The sequence below is a fragment of the Saccopteryx leptura genome, chromosome 9 (genome assembly GCF_036850995.1).
Source record: "Saccopteryx leptura isolate mSacLep1 chromosome 9, mSacLep1_pri_phased_curated, whole genome shotgun sequence".
Taxonomy (NCBI): domain Eukaryota; kingdom Metazoa; phylum Chordata; class Mammalia; order Chiroptera; family Emballonuridae; genus Saccopteryx; species Saccopteryx leptura.
In genome coordinates this window covers 82,162,814-82,179,015 of record NC_089511.1, presented here as the reverse complement: position 1 = coordinate 82,179,015, position 16,202 = coordinate 82,162,814, and the positions used below count along the sequence as shown (strand labels likewise).

The following is a 16,202-nucleotide window of genomic DNA, read 5'->3' as shown; positions in this document are numbered from 1 at the left end:
GAGTGAATGAATAATCAACAGATGAAGGTAAGATGGGACTTTGTGATGCTCCATGATGGGAACAGAGTAAACCACATCATGTTGTCTCATTGATGCCAGCCTCATTCATGAGAAACTCAGATAAAGACTATGATTTTCAGGAGAAAAATCAAAAAGTAAAAAATTTTCTAACCCCTTGTGATATTATTAGGAACAAGGCAGAGGTAGTTTCTATAGCTTTGGAAGGTGTCATTAAGTGGCCAAAATGAACTCCAACCTTAAAGGAAAAAAAAAGAAAAATAGAGAATGGCTTTGAATAGAAAATGGAGTCCTGGCAGGTTGGCTCAGTAAATAGAGCATTGGCCTGGCATATGGACATCCTGGGTTCGATTCCAAGTCAGGGCACACAAGAGAAGCAACCATCTGCTCTCTGCCCCTCCTCTCTCCTTTCTCTCCTTCTTCCCCTCCTGCAGCCAGTGGCTCGACTGGTTTGAGCATTGGCCCAGGCCCTGAGGATAGCTCGGTTGGTCTGAGTGTCAGCCTCAGGCACTAAAAATAGCTCCATTGATTTTAGCATTGGCCCAAGACAGGGGTTGCTGGGTGGATCCCGGTTGGGATGCTTGCAGGAGTCTGTTTCACTATCTCCCCTCCTCTCACATGAAAAATGGAGAAAAATCAAAGGACAACATGAAAACTGGATTAACTGTGTCTGCTGCTTCTGAGGGAAAGTGGAAGTGGCAGAAGGGGGGTAGGCTGGGAGGTATGGAAGGAAGTCACAGGACCAGAGGCAGAGGGAGAAAGCAGGGCCATTGCTGTCTGTGCTCTGTGGTCTTAAGCAGAGGAAGAAGCATCTTAAGAGCAGTCTCATGAGTTAAAAAAGCAGAAAAATAAAATGCAAATTTTATCTGGCCTCATGATCTCTTTTGTTCTAAAGGAACACTTTCATAGGCATGTGAATTGCATTCAAATGGCACCATCCACAACAGAATGACATTTAAAAGCAGGTTTCCAGTTGTCTGTATCTTCTATATTGAAGTTCCCTCTTTAACCCAACACAAGATTCTTGGATTTCCGCCTCCACTTTCTAAAAGGAATTTTCACTGTTATCTTTCTTATGACCAGAAAAATAGACAGAACCTGCCTACATCCTCAGCACAGGCTGCCCAGCCAACCTCCCTCTCCTACCGGCTGAGCATCCAGCTTCTCTCTTCTCCTCCCCCCACCAGCTGGCGCCCTCTGCTGGGCGGTGAGACCTCAGCATATCCAGTCAAGCACATTCTCTTTCCTCCAAGTCTGCTCCCCATGACAGGGGAGGGGCTCCGTGCACCCATCCCACAGCCTGTGGCTCTAACACATTTGCCCTTTGCTTTCCGTCATCCCAGCATTTAACTGATGTCAAACCTAGTTGATTTCACCACCACCATTTCTCCATGTCCATCCCCTTCTATCTCCCTCCATAGTCAGAGACTCATCTTTTCCCACCTTGACCACAGCAAAAATCTCCTGACTGTCCTGGCCTTCCACCTAAGTTTTCATTATGTGAATCACACCACCGCCACCAATTGGTCTCATAAAACTTAATCTGACCGTGTCCTTTTTTGTATCAAGATGCTCACAGCTTTGCTCTGTGTGCAGAGAACAGTCCACTCCTGACTTAGCATCCAAGCGCTCCACAGCCAGCCTTTGGAGGTTTATGTCTGGATCCAGCCATCCTGTGCTTTTTTCTCTCCCCGCAGCAGAACGTTCATCGTTCCACATGTCTCCTTCCATTTCCTGTCTTCGCTGCACCTAGAGTCCGGAAGGTGCCCCTCTGCCCTCAGCTGTGGTCCCCCAGGCATGGCTGGGGCTAGGGGTTGCTCACAGAGCTGTCCCTCTCTCCTCTGGCCCCTGTAAGCCTTCCGAATGTAGGGACTTGATTGCTACCACCACCACCACCCCAGACAACCTGCACTTAGGTTCTGAGGGGAAAAATTAAATTAAATAAGTGGTGTTGCTACACACAAGATTCACATTCTGTTAGAATCTTGGTGTTGGAAGACATTAAAAATGATCCAAGCCAATCTCTAAGCTGACGCATAAATTCCTTTTGCACAGCTGTCTCACGTGTCTACTGCTGATTAATAAATACCAGAAAAGTGAGTGCTTCAGAACAACAGCCATCTGATTTACTTGTTACTCTGTAGGTGAATAATTTCAGCAGGGCCCCAACCCAGTAGCTCAGTTGGTTAGAGCATCATCCCAAAACACCAAGGTTGCGGGTTAGATCCCCAGTCAGGGCACATACAGGATGTTTCTCTCTCTCTCTCTCTCTCTCTCTCTCTCTCTCTGTCCCCCCTTCCTCTCTCTCACTCTAAAATCAATAATTATTTTTTAAATTAAAAAATAATAATAATTTGAGCAGGGTTTAGCTGGGTGGCCCTTCTGCTGCACATGGTGCCCGCTGAGGTCAATCACTTGGTTTAGGTCATTCATTCCCTGGAAGAACCAAGAACGCTTCGCCCCCGTCCAGTGCCCCCACAGCCCCTCCTCTCTGGCTTGCTCGGTTTCTTCACAGCATGGTAATCTCAGGTGGAAGGGCTCTTACAGGTCGCTTCCCAAAGTGAACATGGCCAAAGGGACCGAAGTGGAAGCTGCAAATTTCTTACAGCCAACCCTTAGAAGTTACAGAGCTGTTTTCACAGATCAAAGTGCATCCTACAGATCAAAGCCAGACACCAGGCAGAGGGCGCAAGAGCCTGCAGAGACCCCACTGCCTGGAGGAGGAGTGGCACAGAATTTGCTTCCAGTGTGTTTAATCCGCCACAGAAAGCTTTTCAGATGCTGTTTCAGCCTCCACTTAACCATTTCCTGGGATGAGGAGCTCATCACTGTGCAGGGAAGCTCCTTTACAGATGGCTCTGGCAGGAAGCATCCCTGCTCCTAAACCTGGACCATGCAGCTCGAGCACTGACCTGACCTTCTGCCAGGGACGCCCTGCCACCTGTCAGCCCCTGCGGAGCCCTGAGACACCGCTCACATTTCTGAGGCTCCCCAAAGTGCAGCTGCGACAAGTCAGAGTAACTGTGTGCATTAAAGTTTGGGCACTTGCATTTAGCACATTAGTTTTTAAAACAAAAAACAAACACAGAATGGCCATAACCTTCTTTGGAAATAACACCAAAAGCTTCCGTTCAGGTCCCTCAGTGAACCTGAATGCCTGACTTTATAAATCCTCAGTGACCCTAACACAGAATGCTCACAATTTATCTTCCTTCAATACTGATGTTCTGCAGGAGACCATCAACCACAAAACTCTCTGCTGGGGACTCAATCCCTCCTTAGTCTCCTGTGAGTTGACTCATGCACCACTGAGTCTCCCTAACAGCCTCTGAGGCTCAGCCCTCTCTTTTAGGGAAGAGAGAGGCCAGAGATTGGAACTGGTGACTCTCAACGTTACAGAGATATAAAAAGTACTGGTTTCCTTCGGACTTAAGTAATCATATGCAAAATCAAACAGTATAAACTAAACATCGCTCCAGCATGGATTGGATTTTAGATACTGATGTGGAGTTATTGTTAATTGCAGCAGGTGTGATCATGATTATTGTGACTCTGCAGCGAGACGTCTTTATACTGGGGGTGCCACTGAAGGACTGAGGGTTTCATCAGGAGTAAACAAACTAAGGCTCCCGAGCCAAACCTGGATTCAATCCGTTATTTAAAATAAAGTCCACCACATGCAGCCCCATGTTTATTGCAGCATTGTTCACAGTGGCCAGGACATGGAAACAACCAAAAATCCCGTCAATAGATGACTGGATAAAGAAGATGTGACACATATACACTATGAAATACTACTCAGCCATAAGAAATGATGACATTGGAACATTTATAGCAAAATGGTGGGATCTTGATAACATGATACGAAGCGAAATAAGTAAATCAGAAAAAACCAGGAACTGCATTATTCCATACGTAGGTGGGACATAAAAGTGAAACTAAGAGACATTGATAAGAGTGTGGTGGTTACGGGGGGGAGGGGGGAATGGGAGAGGGAAAGGGGGAGGGGGTGGGGCACAAAGAAAACAAGATAGAAGGTGACAGAGGACAATCTGACTTTGGGTGATGGGTATGCAACATAATTGAACGACAAGATAACCTGGATATGTTATCTTTGAATATATGTATCCTGATTTATTGATGTCACCCCATTAAAAAAATAAAATTATTATAAAAAAAATAAATAAATAAAGTCCACACCTGTTTGTTTACATGTGTCTGTGGCTGCTTTGTGCCTCAGTGGCCTGGTTCAGTAGTTGTGAGAGAGAAAATATAGTTCAAAAAGTCTAAAATATTTACCATTTGGCTCTTTACAGAATATAGACTGCTAACCCAAGTTAAAGAGTATGATGTCTGCAACTTCCTTTCTAACTGTTCAGCAAACAACAGCAGTAACAAAGTGTATATATGCATATGTGTGTGTATACACAAATATATGTATACACATATACAGTTGACTCTTGACCAACGTGGGGGTTGGGGTACTAATGGCTGCACGGTTGAAAATTCTCATATCACTTAGACTACCCAAAAACTTAGTTATTAATAGCTTACTGTTGCCTGGATGCCTCAACATAAACAATTAACATATATTTTATGATGCATGTATTATGCACTATATTCTTATAATAAAGTAAGATACAGAAAAGCAAATATTAGGAAGAAAATCCTAAGAAAGAGAAAATACAGTTACAGTACTTATTGAAAAAATGCACATATAAGTGGACCCAAGCAGGTCAAACCTAAGTTCCTGAAGGGTCACTAGTATTGTGTGTGTGTGTGTGTGTGTGCACGCACACATGCGTGGGCATGCATGTATATGCACAAAGAGAAAGAGAATGCAAATGTGTCAAAATATTAATAACTGGTGAGTTTAATTGGGGAATATGTGAGTATTCATTTTCTTTTTCTTTCAACCTTTCTGCAAGTTTGAAATTTTTTAAATAAAATGTTTTGAGAGTAAATATTACTTCACTTAAAAACTCAAGAAAATCTTAAAAATTTAACTCGGCCCTGGCCTGTTGGCTCAGTGGTACAGTGTCAGCCTGGCGTGCAGAAGTCCCGGGTTCGATTCCCGGCCAGGGCACACAGGAGAAGTGCCCATCTGCTTCTCCACCCCTCCCCCTCTCCTTCCTCTCTGTCTCTCTCTTCCCCTCCTGCAGCCAAGGCTCCATTGGAGCAAAGATGGCCCGGGCGCTGGGGATGGCTCCTTGGCCTCTGCCCCAGGTGCTAGAGTGGCTCTGGTCGCAACATGGCGACGCCCCGGAGGGGCAGAGCATCGCCCCCTGGTGGGCAGAGCGTCGCCCCCTGGTGGGCGTGCCGGGTGGATCCCGGTCGGGCGCATGCGGGAGTCTGTCTGACTGTCTCTCCCCGTTTCTAGCTTTGGAAAAATAAAAAAAATAAAAAAATTTAACTCAAGGGAAAATTAAATTATTAAAATTAGATAACAATATAAATCTATAACTATCAATTACAATAGGTTTTAAGGTAATGAGAACAATCTCATTTACAATAGCAATAAAAAAAATATGAAACCTAAGGTTTAACTAAAAAAGAAATGTGACATACTTAAATAACACAGTAAATTTTACCGAAGTCCAAAAAATAGACGTTGACAAGTGAACTTGAAGCACGTAGCATACTGTGGATGTCTGGGTTAGATGGCCAATGCATTTACAGGTATTAATAAAAACAAATAGTCATTAAAACAAAAAGAAGCTTTGAATGGCAGAAGAACATACCACACTCCTGACCAAGAAGAGTCAAGAATTTAAAATGTCACCCTCCACAAATATAACAGTAAGGCCAATGCAGTTTTTTGTTGTTGTTGCAGGGAGACGAATAGTAATTCAAATGTATCTCTCATAGAAAAAATGGGTATAAGATTAGCCAAGGTCATTTTGGAAATGAAGAGGAATGATAGGTTCTCACCGTAACAGATGTTAGTTTATTTTAAAACCACAAGAATTAAATAAGTAAATCTGGCTCAGGAATAAATATAGAAGAAAAATCCATGAAGAGACCCAGAAGGAATAAGAACCAAGTCAGCGTGTACAATGAGAGAAGATAAATATATATCATAATATATGACATGGAGGCAACTGGTCACCATTCGGAAGAAAATAAAGCTAGAGCCCTATATCAAACCACATTCCAAAGTGAAGAAAAATCAAATGCAAAGAAACCATATCACAAAAGATATAGGAAACAATTTACCTTAGTATTTTACAAGCTTGCGGTGGCACAGAGCTTTCTAAGTATCGATAGAAAACAAATAATACAGAAAAAGACTGGCATAGCCCTGACTGGTGGGCTCAGTGGTGGAGCGTCAGCCCAGTGTGTAGATGTCCCACATTCAATTCCCGGTCCAGGAACACAGAAGTGACCATCTGCTTCTCGACCCCTCCCCCTCCCCCTTCTCTCTCCATCTCTCTCTTCCCCTCCTGCAGCCATGGCTCAACTGCTTTGAGCACATTGCCCAGGGCGCTGAGGATGACTCTGTGGTGGAGCCTCTGCCTCAGGCGCTAAAAGCTAGGTTGTGATCATGGCCTCAGATGGGAGTTGCAGGGTGGATCACAGTCAGGGCGCATGCGGAGTCTGTCTTTCTATCCCCTCCCCCACTTGGAAAAGAAAAAGAAAAAAAAAAGGATTGATACAATTAGCTAGTTAAAATTTTAATCTTTCATATATTTAAGAACATTATAATCAAAATTAAGAAAAAACAACACAGCACTAAGAAAAATATTTGCAACAAAAATAATCTTAAGGGGCTTAATCATTATAAGGAAAAGGGAGGTTAAACATTTTTAATGTGCAAATGCCATTAATCTACACTTCACAAAATAATATAATTGTTGTGATTCAGAATGATTATCTTCTCTTTGCTTATATGCATTTTCTGAGTTTTCTAAACCCCCCCCCCCCAATATATTACTCCTATAGCAAAAGAAAAATCTCAAAATAGAAAGCAAGGAAAAAATATTTTTAGGTTACCTAAGCTTCTAACAGAGGACTATAACCCTCTTTTACCAGCTCCAAACTCCCCCAGAATGAGTAGGCATGCAAGGTTGCCCACAGCTCCCTAATCAGGGTCAGAAATGAGCATTTTTCATTTCTTTGAATCCTCCAAAAACCTCAAATTGGGCATTGTTATTACCCTAATATTGCAAACAAGAAAGTGAAGGCTCAGAGAAGTCCAGCAAATTTCCCAAGGTCACACAGTAGTAAGCAGTAGCAGAACTGCATCCCAGGTTGACATGACCACAAACTTGGCTTTGCTCCTTCCAGGACTCATTTCAGGAATCTTGGTTTGGGAGGCAGAAGACCTGTGTTCTGATTCTGGCTCTGTCCCGAACTACACATGGCCTTGGCAAGTCTCTTCCCTGTCCGACCCTCAGTTTTCTCAACTGTACAGTAAGAAATGGATGGGACCTAATGGCATGTCTCTTCCCTTCCTGCTCAGACATGCCAGCTTTCTGTTCTCATAATGCACTCAGTGATGACCAGTGGCCAAGGACTTGTCCAAACCAGGCGTCAGCCCCAGCGGCCAGGGAGCTGGAGCAGGTGGCAGCGCAGCGATGCCCCCCACACTGGCTCACCCTGAATTCCTCGTGGATGCGCTCCTCCAGGACTTTGGCAGCCTTGCGGTCCTCCATTTCCACTTTCCACTTCTCCGCCAGGATCCGGGCTTTCTCATTGGCCAGAGCATCTCGGAACTTCTTGGTGATCTCTGCCTCCTTCTGTCTCCTTCCAAGAGAACAGCAGTAGGTATAAACACATGTGGGAAGCCAAAGGGCTACATAACAATAGAAGTTCAAATAAAAACTATGGGCAGTATTTCTTACCCTATCAGAATGACAGATGTCTAAGGTCAACAAAACTAACGTTGGCAAAGGTGGAGAGAAACAGGCATGCTTCCATACATGTACATAAATCAACAGAATTGTTCTGGAAGCCAGGGGGCAAAAAAAGACTCTAAAATCCCATCTCTCACTCAAGTTCACAAAGGCATCGGTAGAAGATGCTCATCAGAGGATTTTTAAAGCATAAAGAATGGCAAACACCCCACATGTACATCAACCAGACCAGAGAGTTGGGTTTCCCATGTAATGAGAATCCTATATAGTCATCTTAAATAATGTTGTGGAATTATATTCATCAATTTATCGTGGTGTGAATAAAGCTGTTTACAAAGCATGCACAGACGGTCCCCGACTTACGCTGGTTTGACTTATGATTTGTTGGCTTACAATGGTAAACACATTCAGTAGAAACTGGACCTTGAATCTTAAACTTTGCTAGTTCTCCGGGCTACTGATAGGCTGTAAGATACTTTCTCGTGATGCTAGGCAGTGACAGGGAGCCGCAGCTACCAGATCACAGGCCAACATCCCATACTCTACAGCAGGGGTCCCCAAACTACGGCCCGCAGGCCACATGCGGCCCCCTGAGGCCATTTATCCGGCCCCCGCCGCACTTCCAGAAGGGGCACCTCTTTCATTGGTGGTCAGTAAGAGGAGCACATTGACCATCTCATTAGCCAAAAGCAGACCCATAGTTCCCATTGAAATACTGGTCAGTTTGTTGATTTAACTTTACTTGTTCTTTATTTTAAATATTGTATTTGTTCCCGTTTTGTTTTTTTACTTTAAAATAAGATGTGCAGTGTGCATAGGGATTTGTTCATAGTTTTTTTTATAGTCCGACTCTCCAACGGTCTGAGAGACAGTGAACTGGCCCCCTGTGTAAGAAGTTTGGGGACCCCTGCTCTACAGTGTACTCACTGTGTTAGATGATTTTGCCCAACTGTGAGCTAATGTAAGTGTTCTGAGCACATTTAAGGTAGGCTCGGCTAAGCTGTGATTTTAGGTGGATTAGCTGTAGTAAATGCATTATCAACTTACTGATATTTTGAATTTAGGATGGGTGACCAGGACATAACCCCGTCGTAAGTCAAGGAACATCTGTATTACCAAAATGCTCACTGTGGCTATCTCTGGTGGCAGGCATTGGGTTGTTGTGAACAATTTCACAGTTAAAAAACTGTCACTAAATACTGGAGTGGGGGAGAAATGTTGGCATCCAAGTTTAACGAAAGATACTAAAAGTTGTTTATGAAAGAACTCTAACTCCAAATCCCACTGGGGCTCAAATGTCCATGAAAGAAACAAGCGGATCAAAACTGCTCTGCTACCCCGGAAACAGCTCAGTGAGAGGAAAAGCAGAAGCATGTCATAGCCTTGTTCTGATGAAGCCAGACCACCCCAGATATAGAAAGAATGTTGCTATAGCCACATCACAGATGTGAAAATTGAGGGCCATATTAGCTCACTTCTAACTGGAGGAGCCAGGATTTGAACCCACCAAATATATCTGATGCAAGACTTTGATGGTTTGGTCACCTAATATTAACAGAGTTCAAAACAGCCAGCCAGCTGCCTGGCCCGTCCTTCCTGCTCCCCACCACCTAGTGTCCTTGTCTGGGACCCACCCCAAGGCCTTACCCAACACCCACTGGCACCTCACCAGAGCTCCTCGGCCTCCCTCTGTGCCTGCAGTCGCGCCCGCTCTGCAATCAGCTCCTCGGAGATCTCTTCGTAGGGCTTGTCCCAAGGGCCTTCTCCCATGATCCAGACCCAGACCTCGCCATCCGCCCCCAAGAGCCACCGGATGTGCTTGCCACTTGCTGCTTCACAACATCAGGAGGGACACGGAGGAAAGAAGAAACAGGTCAGGTCTGAGTTCTGCTTAGTAAGAAATGACCTAGGTTGGTCAATGGTAGCCAACCACTTTGCAGCACACTGTCATCATAAAGAGGATTCCAGAAAGATACTGGCCTGAGCATAGGCCCACACCCATCTCTCCCTCCCACTCCGTTTTGGGAGCAACACAGCAGCTCAGCCTGCTGAAGCAGGTGTCTAAGTCTGGAGTGGGTGTCTGACGCCAAACTCCCCTCACGTCTTCGGCAAAGAGAAAGTCCGTAACAGTGCAGCCCTCTCTGAAGGGACTTGTGCACTCCTGGGCTGAAGCAGTGGGGAGCCAGTGAAACTTCTCCTCTCCCCTCTCCCTTTCCCTCCTCATCGTCCACTGGCTGAAAATGAGGGACTGGAGATGGTGGAGGTGCTGGATGAAGCAGCAAGGCCCCTGAGCCTACCTGACCCACACCCACCTGCAACATGAGCAGAAACTGAGCCTGTGCTGTATGAAGCCACTGAGATTTTTTCAGCTTTCCTATTGCAACAGATTCTATTGATTTCCATGACTAAAATGGAAATCTATCCCCGAAGTGGTGGACCACTGAAATGGAAACCTCAGTGTCACAGCCTGAGAGGGTTGGGTGTCGAGAGATGTTCAGGAGGCTGAATGGCTGGAGAGCCATGTTACACAGGAGCAAAACATTGGGTAAACTTGTTAGACCCTGTTGGTCAAATAAGTTTGTAAATATGATATATATGTTTGCTCGCTTGTGACTTATATTGGGTGTGGGGGACAGGCTATAAGCAGGCCAGGTCGTTGTAGCCTAAGGTTTGGTTTTAGGACTAAGCTTTTCCCCACACCCTTGACTGATTGTATGATCTGGGTGGTGCACTCTCATGAGGAATCCAATTATGCCTTGGATAAGTGACTTTGTATCAGAGACTTCCTTGTTTGTATATTGGATTAAGGGATTTTGGTTTTCTACACTATAAAGTGGGACAGACCAGGAGCTGGCTCACTCAGTTCCTGCTATCACGATTGCAGGGGCTTCCCTGATCCCTTGCCCTTCATGGGAAGAGCTGGTTTTCTGCTTTTCCCTTGTCTTCTTTTGTGGTTTGCCTGTCTTGGTGAGACACCAATAAATAGGATGGCCCACCATCCTCCAACTCCACCGTTTCTTTACCATCTGCCCGAATCCAATGGGAACCTGCATGGGCCAGGTGGCTGCTTTGATAGTGACAGCCATAGCTCCTGGCCTTACAGACCCCATAATTTAAAAAGCAGACTCTTGTGCCTCTGACCTTGTGTTGGGCAGATAAAATGTATTATGCTCACTTTGTTAAAGATGACACAAGAAGGCCGTCGCCCAGGTAATATTAATGTGTGTTGGGGGCAGGCAGGATTGTTGGAGCCTGGGGCTTGGTTTTGGGATTAAGCCTTTCCCACCCTTTTTGATGTGGGGCGGTACAATCCAATCATGCCTCAGAAGTGTCTTTGTATTAGAGACCTCCCTATTATGTATATTGGATTAAGGGTTTGGATTTCTACACTATAAAATGGGGGCAAAACGAGAGCTTGCTCTCTTGGTTCCTGAGATTTTCAGCAGAGGAGAGAGTAGAGCCAGCAGCGGGAGGAGGCCACGTGGAGGAGGCCAGGAAAAGCAGCCAAGATGGCGGAGTGCTGAGTGAGATGCCAGTTTGTGCAGTTTGTATCTGGGATAAGGAAGGAGATGGGGAACTGAGGAGAATAAAGCTGGTGAGCTAGAAACCTTTGATTCTAGGAAACTCGGATAAGTCAGTAGCTTTGTGAGCACTGAATGTGAATGGGTTTTGGAACCCAGTGTGTATTTTTACTTGCCCGCCGAATGCAAGCTAGGATTAAAGACTATGGCCCATCAGCTTTTGGCTCCGTTGTTTCTTTGCCGACTGTCCGAATCCAATGCGAACCTGCATGGGCCAGGCGGCTGCTGTGATGGTGGCCCTGGTCGTGCCTACTGGCTTTATACCTTGTCACTCTCAGGGAAGAGACTGGACAAGGGAACACTGGTAGCGTGTGTTGGTTGCTAGCGGCTGTGTTCGGCAAGGTGTTAGGAGGAAGAAATTACTTCCAAAAAACTGTGTACTTTGCAGGTAGACACTGAAGGACATAGAGAGAATACAGAAATTTGGGACTTTGTAAGATTGGAAAGATCATGTCCTTTGTTGGGCAGATAAAATGTATTATGCTCACTTTGTTAAAGAGGCCATCGCCCAGGTGATATTAATGTGTGTTGGAGATCGTTGTAACCTGGGGCTTGGTTTTGGGATTAAGCCTTTCCCACCCTTTTTGCTGTAGGGCGGTACAATCCAATCATGCCTCAGAGAAGTGACTTTGTATTAGAGACTACCCTATTTTGTATATTGGATTAAAGGTTGTGAAGCTACACTATAAAATAGGGGTAGAACGGGAACTTGCCGCTTGGTTCCTGAGATTAGCAAGAGAGAGCAGAGGAGAGCAGAAGGAGGCTACGTGGAGGAGGCCAGGAGAAGCAGCCAAGATGGCGGAGTGTTGAGTGAGATGCCAGTCTGTGTAGAGTTTGTATCTGGGATAAGGAAGGAGATGGGGAACTGAGGAGAAGAAGGCTGGTGAGCTAGAAACCTTTGATTCTAGGAAACTCGGATAAGTCAGTGGCTTTGTGAGCACTGAGTGTGACTGGGTTTTGGAGCCCAGTGTATGTTTTTACTTGCCCGCCGGGTGCAAGGTAGTATTAAAGACTATGGCCCACCAGTTTTTGGCTCCGCTGTTTCTTTACCGACTGTCCGAATCCAATGCGAACCTGCAAGGGCTGGGCTGCTGTGATAGTGGCCCTGATTACTGGCTTTACATTTGGCGTAGTCTGTGGCAGGATTCGATACAGATCGGCAAGGAGCCTTTGAGTGGTGGAGTAGAGGACTGGCTAGTGTTAGGGTTCCCCATGGCTGTCCTCTTGGGGATCGTAGGCTGGCTGACTTTTACAGCCATGCGTGAGAAAACCGAGAGCTCTGTGGAAGAGGCTGCCCGGGACCTGCAAACCGAGCAGCGGGAGGAGCTGGAGCAAACACAGGAGAAACCGATGCTGACCCTGGAGCTGGAGGAAATGCTGGAGGAGGAGGCCAACCAGGTGTTCGAGATTCGCCTGGAAATGGAGCAAATGCTGGAGGAGGATTCAGAGATTCGTGAGTTGCAGCTTGCCCTGGATGTTGCGGAGAGCCAGCGGCGGCGGGAGGCCGGGGCCGGGGCTGAGGCTGAAGCTGAAGCTGAGGCCGGGTCCGGAGCTGCAAGGTCTGCGGAGCAGAAGGCGGCGGCAGCCCGGGGCTTGAGCCTGGCAGCAGGAGCTGGTGTTTTCAGTTCCTCTTTGGAGGATGAGGAGAATTGGGCTGGAGTTGTGATCTGCAGTCTCCAGAAGATGGAAGCCCAGCTGGAAGGAGCACCTACTGCAGCCCCGGTAGGTCTGCGATTTGGGGGCATAGGGCTGGACATGCTTTCCAGAGCAGAGATGGAAATGCTGACTGCCATTGCCACGTGCCCCTCTTTGGGACAGTGTAAGATCTGCGAGGATGGCAGGGATGAGGGGGGTGGCTGACGCCCTATGTGCGTGGACTGATATCCTGGACTACGACTGGAGTGGGCATTGGCATTGTTGGATGGACTTACGGATTACGGATTTTGGACAATGTAAAATACCCTGATGGGGGTGGGGGGTGGCTTTGCTGGAAGCACTCCCCTACCCCGGGAAGCTTTTCCCATGGCTAGAAAGAAGACCGAGGACATTTTGCGCTTTGGGCTAAGTGCTCAGAGACTGGTGAAATGTACCTTTGTAATTGTTGAAACTGTATGATTTTTGCTGTTGTAATCTGTGTAATGTTCAAATTTCCTTGCACAGGAATGCTGGTGATGTAAATTGTGGGTAGTAAAGTGAGCATAGGGGTGGATTGTTGGGCAGATAATATGTATTATGCTCACTTTGTTAAAGAGGCCATCGCCCAGGTGATATTAATGTGTGTTGGAGATCGTTGTAACCTGGGGCTTGGTTTTGGGATTAAGCCTTTCCCACCCTTTTTGCTGTAGGGCGGTACAATCCAATCATGCCTCAGAGAAGTGACTTTGTATTAGAGACTACCCTATTTTGTATATTGGATTAAAGGTTGTGAAGCTACACTATAAAATAGGGGTAGAACAGGAATTTGCCGCTTGGTTCCTGAGATTAGCAAGAGAGAGCAGAGGAGAGCAGAAGGAGGCCACGTGGAGTAGGCCAGGAGAAGCAGCCAAGATGGCGGAGTACTGAGTGAGATGCCAGTCTATGTAGAGTTTGTATCTGGGATAAGGAAGGAGATGGGGAACTGAGGAGAAGAAGGCTGGTGAGCTAGAAACCTTTGATTCTAGGAAACTCGGATAAGTCAGTGGCTTTGTAAGCACTGAGTGTGACTGGGTTTTGGAGCCCAGTGTGTATTTTTACTTGCCCGCTGGGTGCAAGGTAGGATTAAAGGCTATGGCCCACCAGTTTTTGGCTCCATGGTTTCTTTACCGACTGTCCGAATCCAATGCGAACCTGCATGGGCTGGGCTGCTGTGATGGTGGCCCTGGCCGTGGCTCCTGGCTTTACATCCCTCTTGTGTCCAAATTGCAAGAGATGAAATTTTTAAAAGGTTCGCATGACTTACTAGTAAGATGAGTCAAGTGTCCTGGGTACAGATAACATGTGTTGGGCAGATAAAATGTATTATGCTCACTTTGTTAAAGACAGCGCTGCCCATGAGGAAGCTGTCTCCCAGGTGATATTAATGTGTGTCTCTGTGGGCAGGTAGAATCCTTATAGCCTGGGGCTTGGTTTTGGGATTAAGTCTTTCCCACCCTTTTTGATATGGGGCGGTACAATCCAATCATGCCTCGGAGAAGTGACTTTGTATTAGAGACTTCCCTATTTTGTATATTGGATTAAAGGTTGTGAAGCTACACTATAAAATGGGGGCAGAACGGGACTTGGCTCTTGGTTCCTGAGATTATCATTAGAAGAGAGAGCAGAGGAGAGCAGAGAAAGGCCACGTGGAGGAGGCCAGGAGAAGCAGCCAAGATGGTGGAGTGCTGAGTGAGATGTCAGTTTGTGTAGAATTTGTATTGGGATAAGGAAGGAGATGGGGAACTGAGGAGAATAAGGCTGGTGAGCTAGAAACCTTTGATTCTAGGAAACTCGGATAAGTCAGTGGCTTTGTGAGCAGTGAATGTGATTGGGTTTTGGAGCCCAGTGTATGTTTTTACTTGCCCGCCGGGTGCAAGCTAGAATTAAAGACTATGGCCCACCAGTTTGTGGCTCCGTTGTTTCTTTACCGACTGTCCGAATCCAATGTGAACCTGCATGGGCTGGGCTGCTCTGATGGTAGCCCTGACTCCTGGCTTTACAACATGGCAGCCATGAGAGTGTGCTCCCGACACCCAGCTACAGGGAGCATAACTACCTGGGCGCTCCGGCTCCGTGCTCATGTGCGCGCCCCATGTCACTCTTCCCAGAGGCGTCTTCCGCCTCTGACTGAGCAAGGCAGGCTTGTTCCTGGGACACGCTAGACTTCTCTGATGGGCAACTTCCCTGAGGTCTTGACAAGCCTTCCTTAGATTACATGTCTTCCTAGAACACCTCCTCTCAACCTGACTTCCCATCTCCCTCACTCAAGGTCAGACTGACCCTGCGGTGTGATGGCTCTCCCAGCCTGCTCCAGCCCCTGCCCTTCCTTATCTCACACGCATTTCCTTAGTAAAATCCTGGTGCGTTTAATCCCACCCTTGACTCTGCTCTATAGGGGAATCAGACTACACAAGCATATTAGGAACTTTTTTTTTTTAATAATTTTATTTTTTTAATGGGGCGACATCAATAAATCAGGATACATATATTCAAAGATAACATGTCCAGGTATTCTTGTTCAATTATGTTGCAAACCCATCACCCAAAGTCAGATTGTCCTCTGTCACCTTCTATCTAGTTTTCTTTGTGCCCCTCCCCCTCTCCCCATAACCACCACACTCTTATCAATGTCTCTTAGTCTCACTTTTATGTAGGAACTTATTTTTACGAAAGCACATTAGGCACTTATTTTTACGAAAAGCCTAAAGGCAGGTCCTCTTCGGTTGAGAGAGAAAGACACAGAGGTAAAGTGACAAAGACGTATAGGCAGTTTGTGAAACATGTCTAGAAACAAACTGGCTGTTGTTACTGGGATACAAAAGCAAACAGATCACAAGTCTCTTAAGTGTTTGAGCCTAAGCCTTTGGCTCTGGCCAGTTGGCTCAGTGGTAGAGCATCAACCCAGCGTGTGGAAGTCCTGGGTTCAATTCCTGGTCAGGGCACAAAGGAAAAGCAACCATCTGCTTCTCTTCCCCTAATTCTCCCCCTGCTCTTTCTCTTTCTCTTCCCACAGCCATGGCTCGATTGGTTAGAGCACATCGGCCTTGGACGCTTAGGATAGCTCTGTGAATCC

The 16,202-nt window shown here is 46.2% G+C and overlaps 1 protein-coding gene across 1 annotated transcript in view; it reads right to left on the bottom strand.

The window, feature by feature from the left end:
* SH2D4B (SH2 domain containing 4B) overlaps positions 1-16,202 on the bottom strand; it is a 123,735-nt gene that overhangs the window by 77,515 nt on the left and 30,018 nt on the right. The window contains exons 2-3 of the mRNA XM_066348650.1: positions 9,544-9,703; positions 7,617-7,764 (exon numbers count right to left, since the gene is read on the bottom strand). Of these exons, the coding sequence (XP_066204747.1) occupies positions 7,617-7,764; positions 9,544-9,703 (308 nt within the window). The remainder of the gene's footprint in view (positions 1-7,616; positions 7,765-9,543; positions 9,704-16,202) is intronic.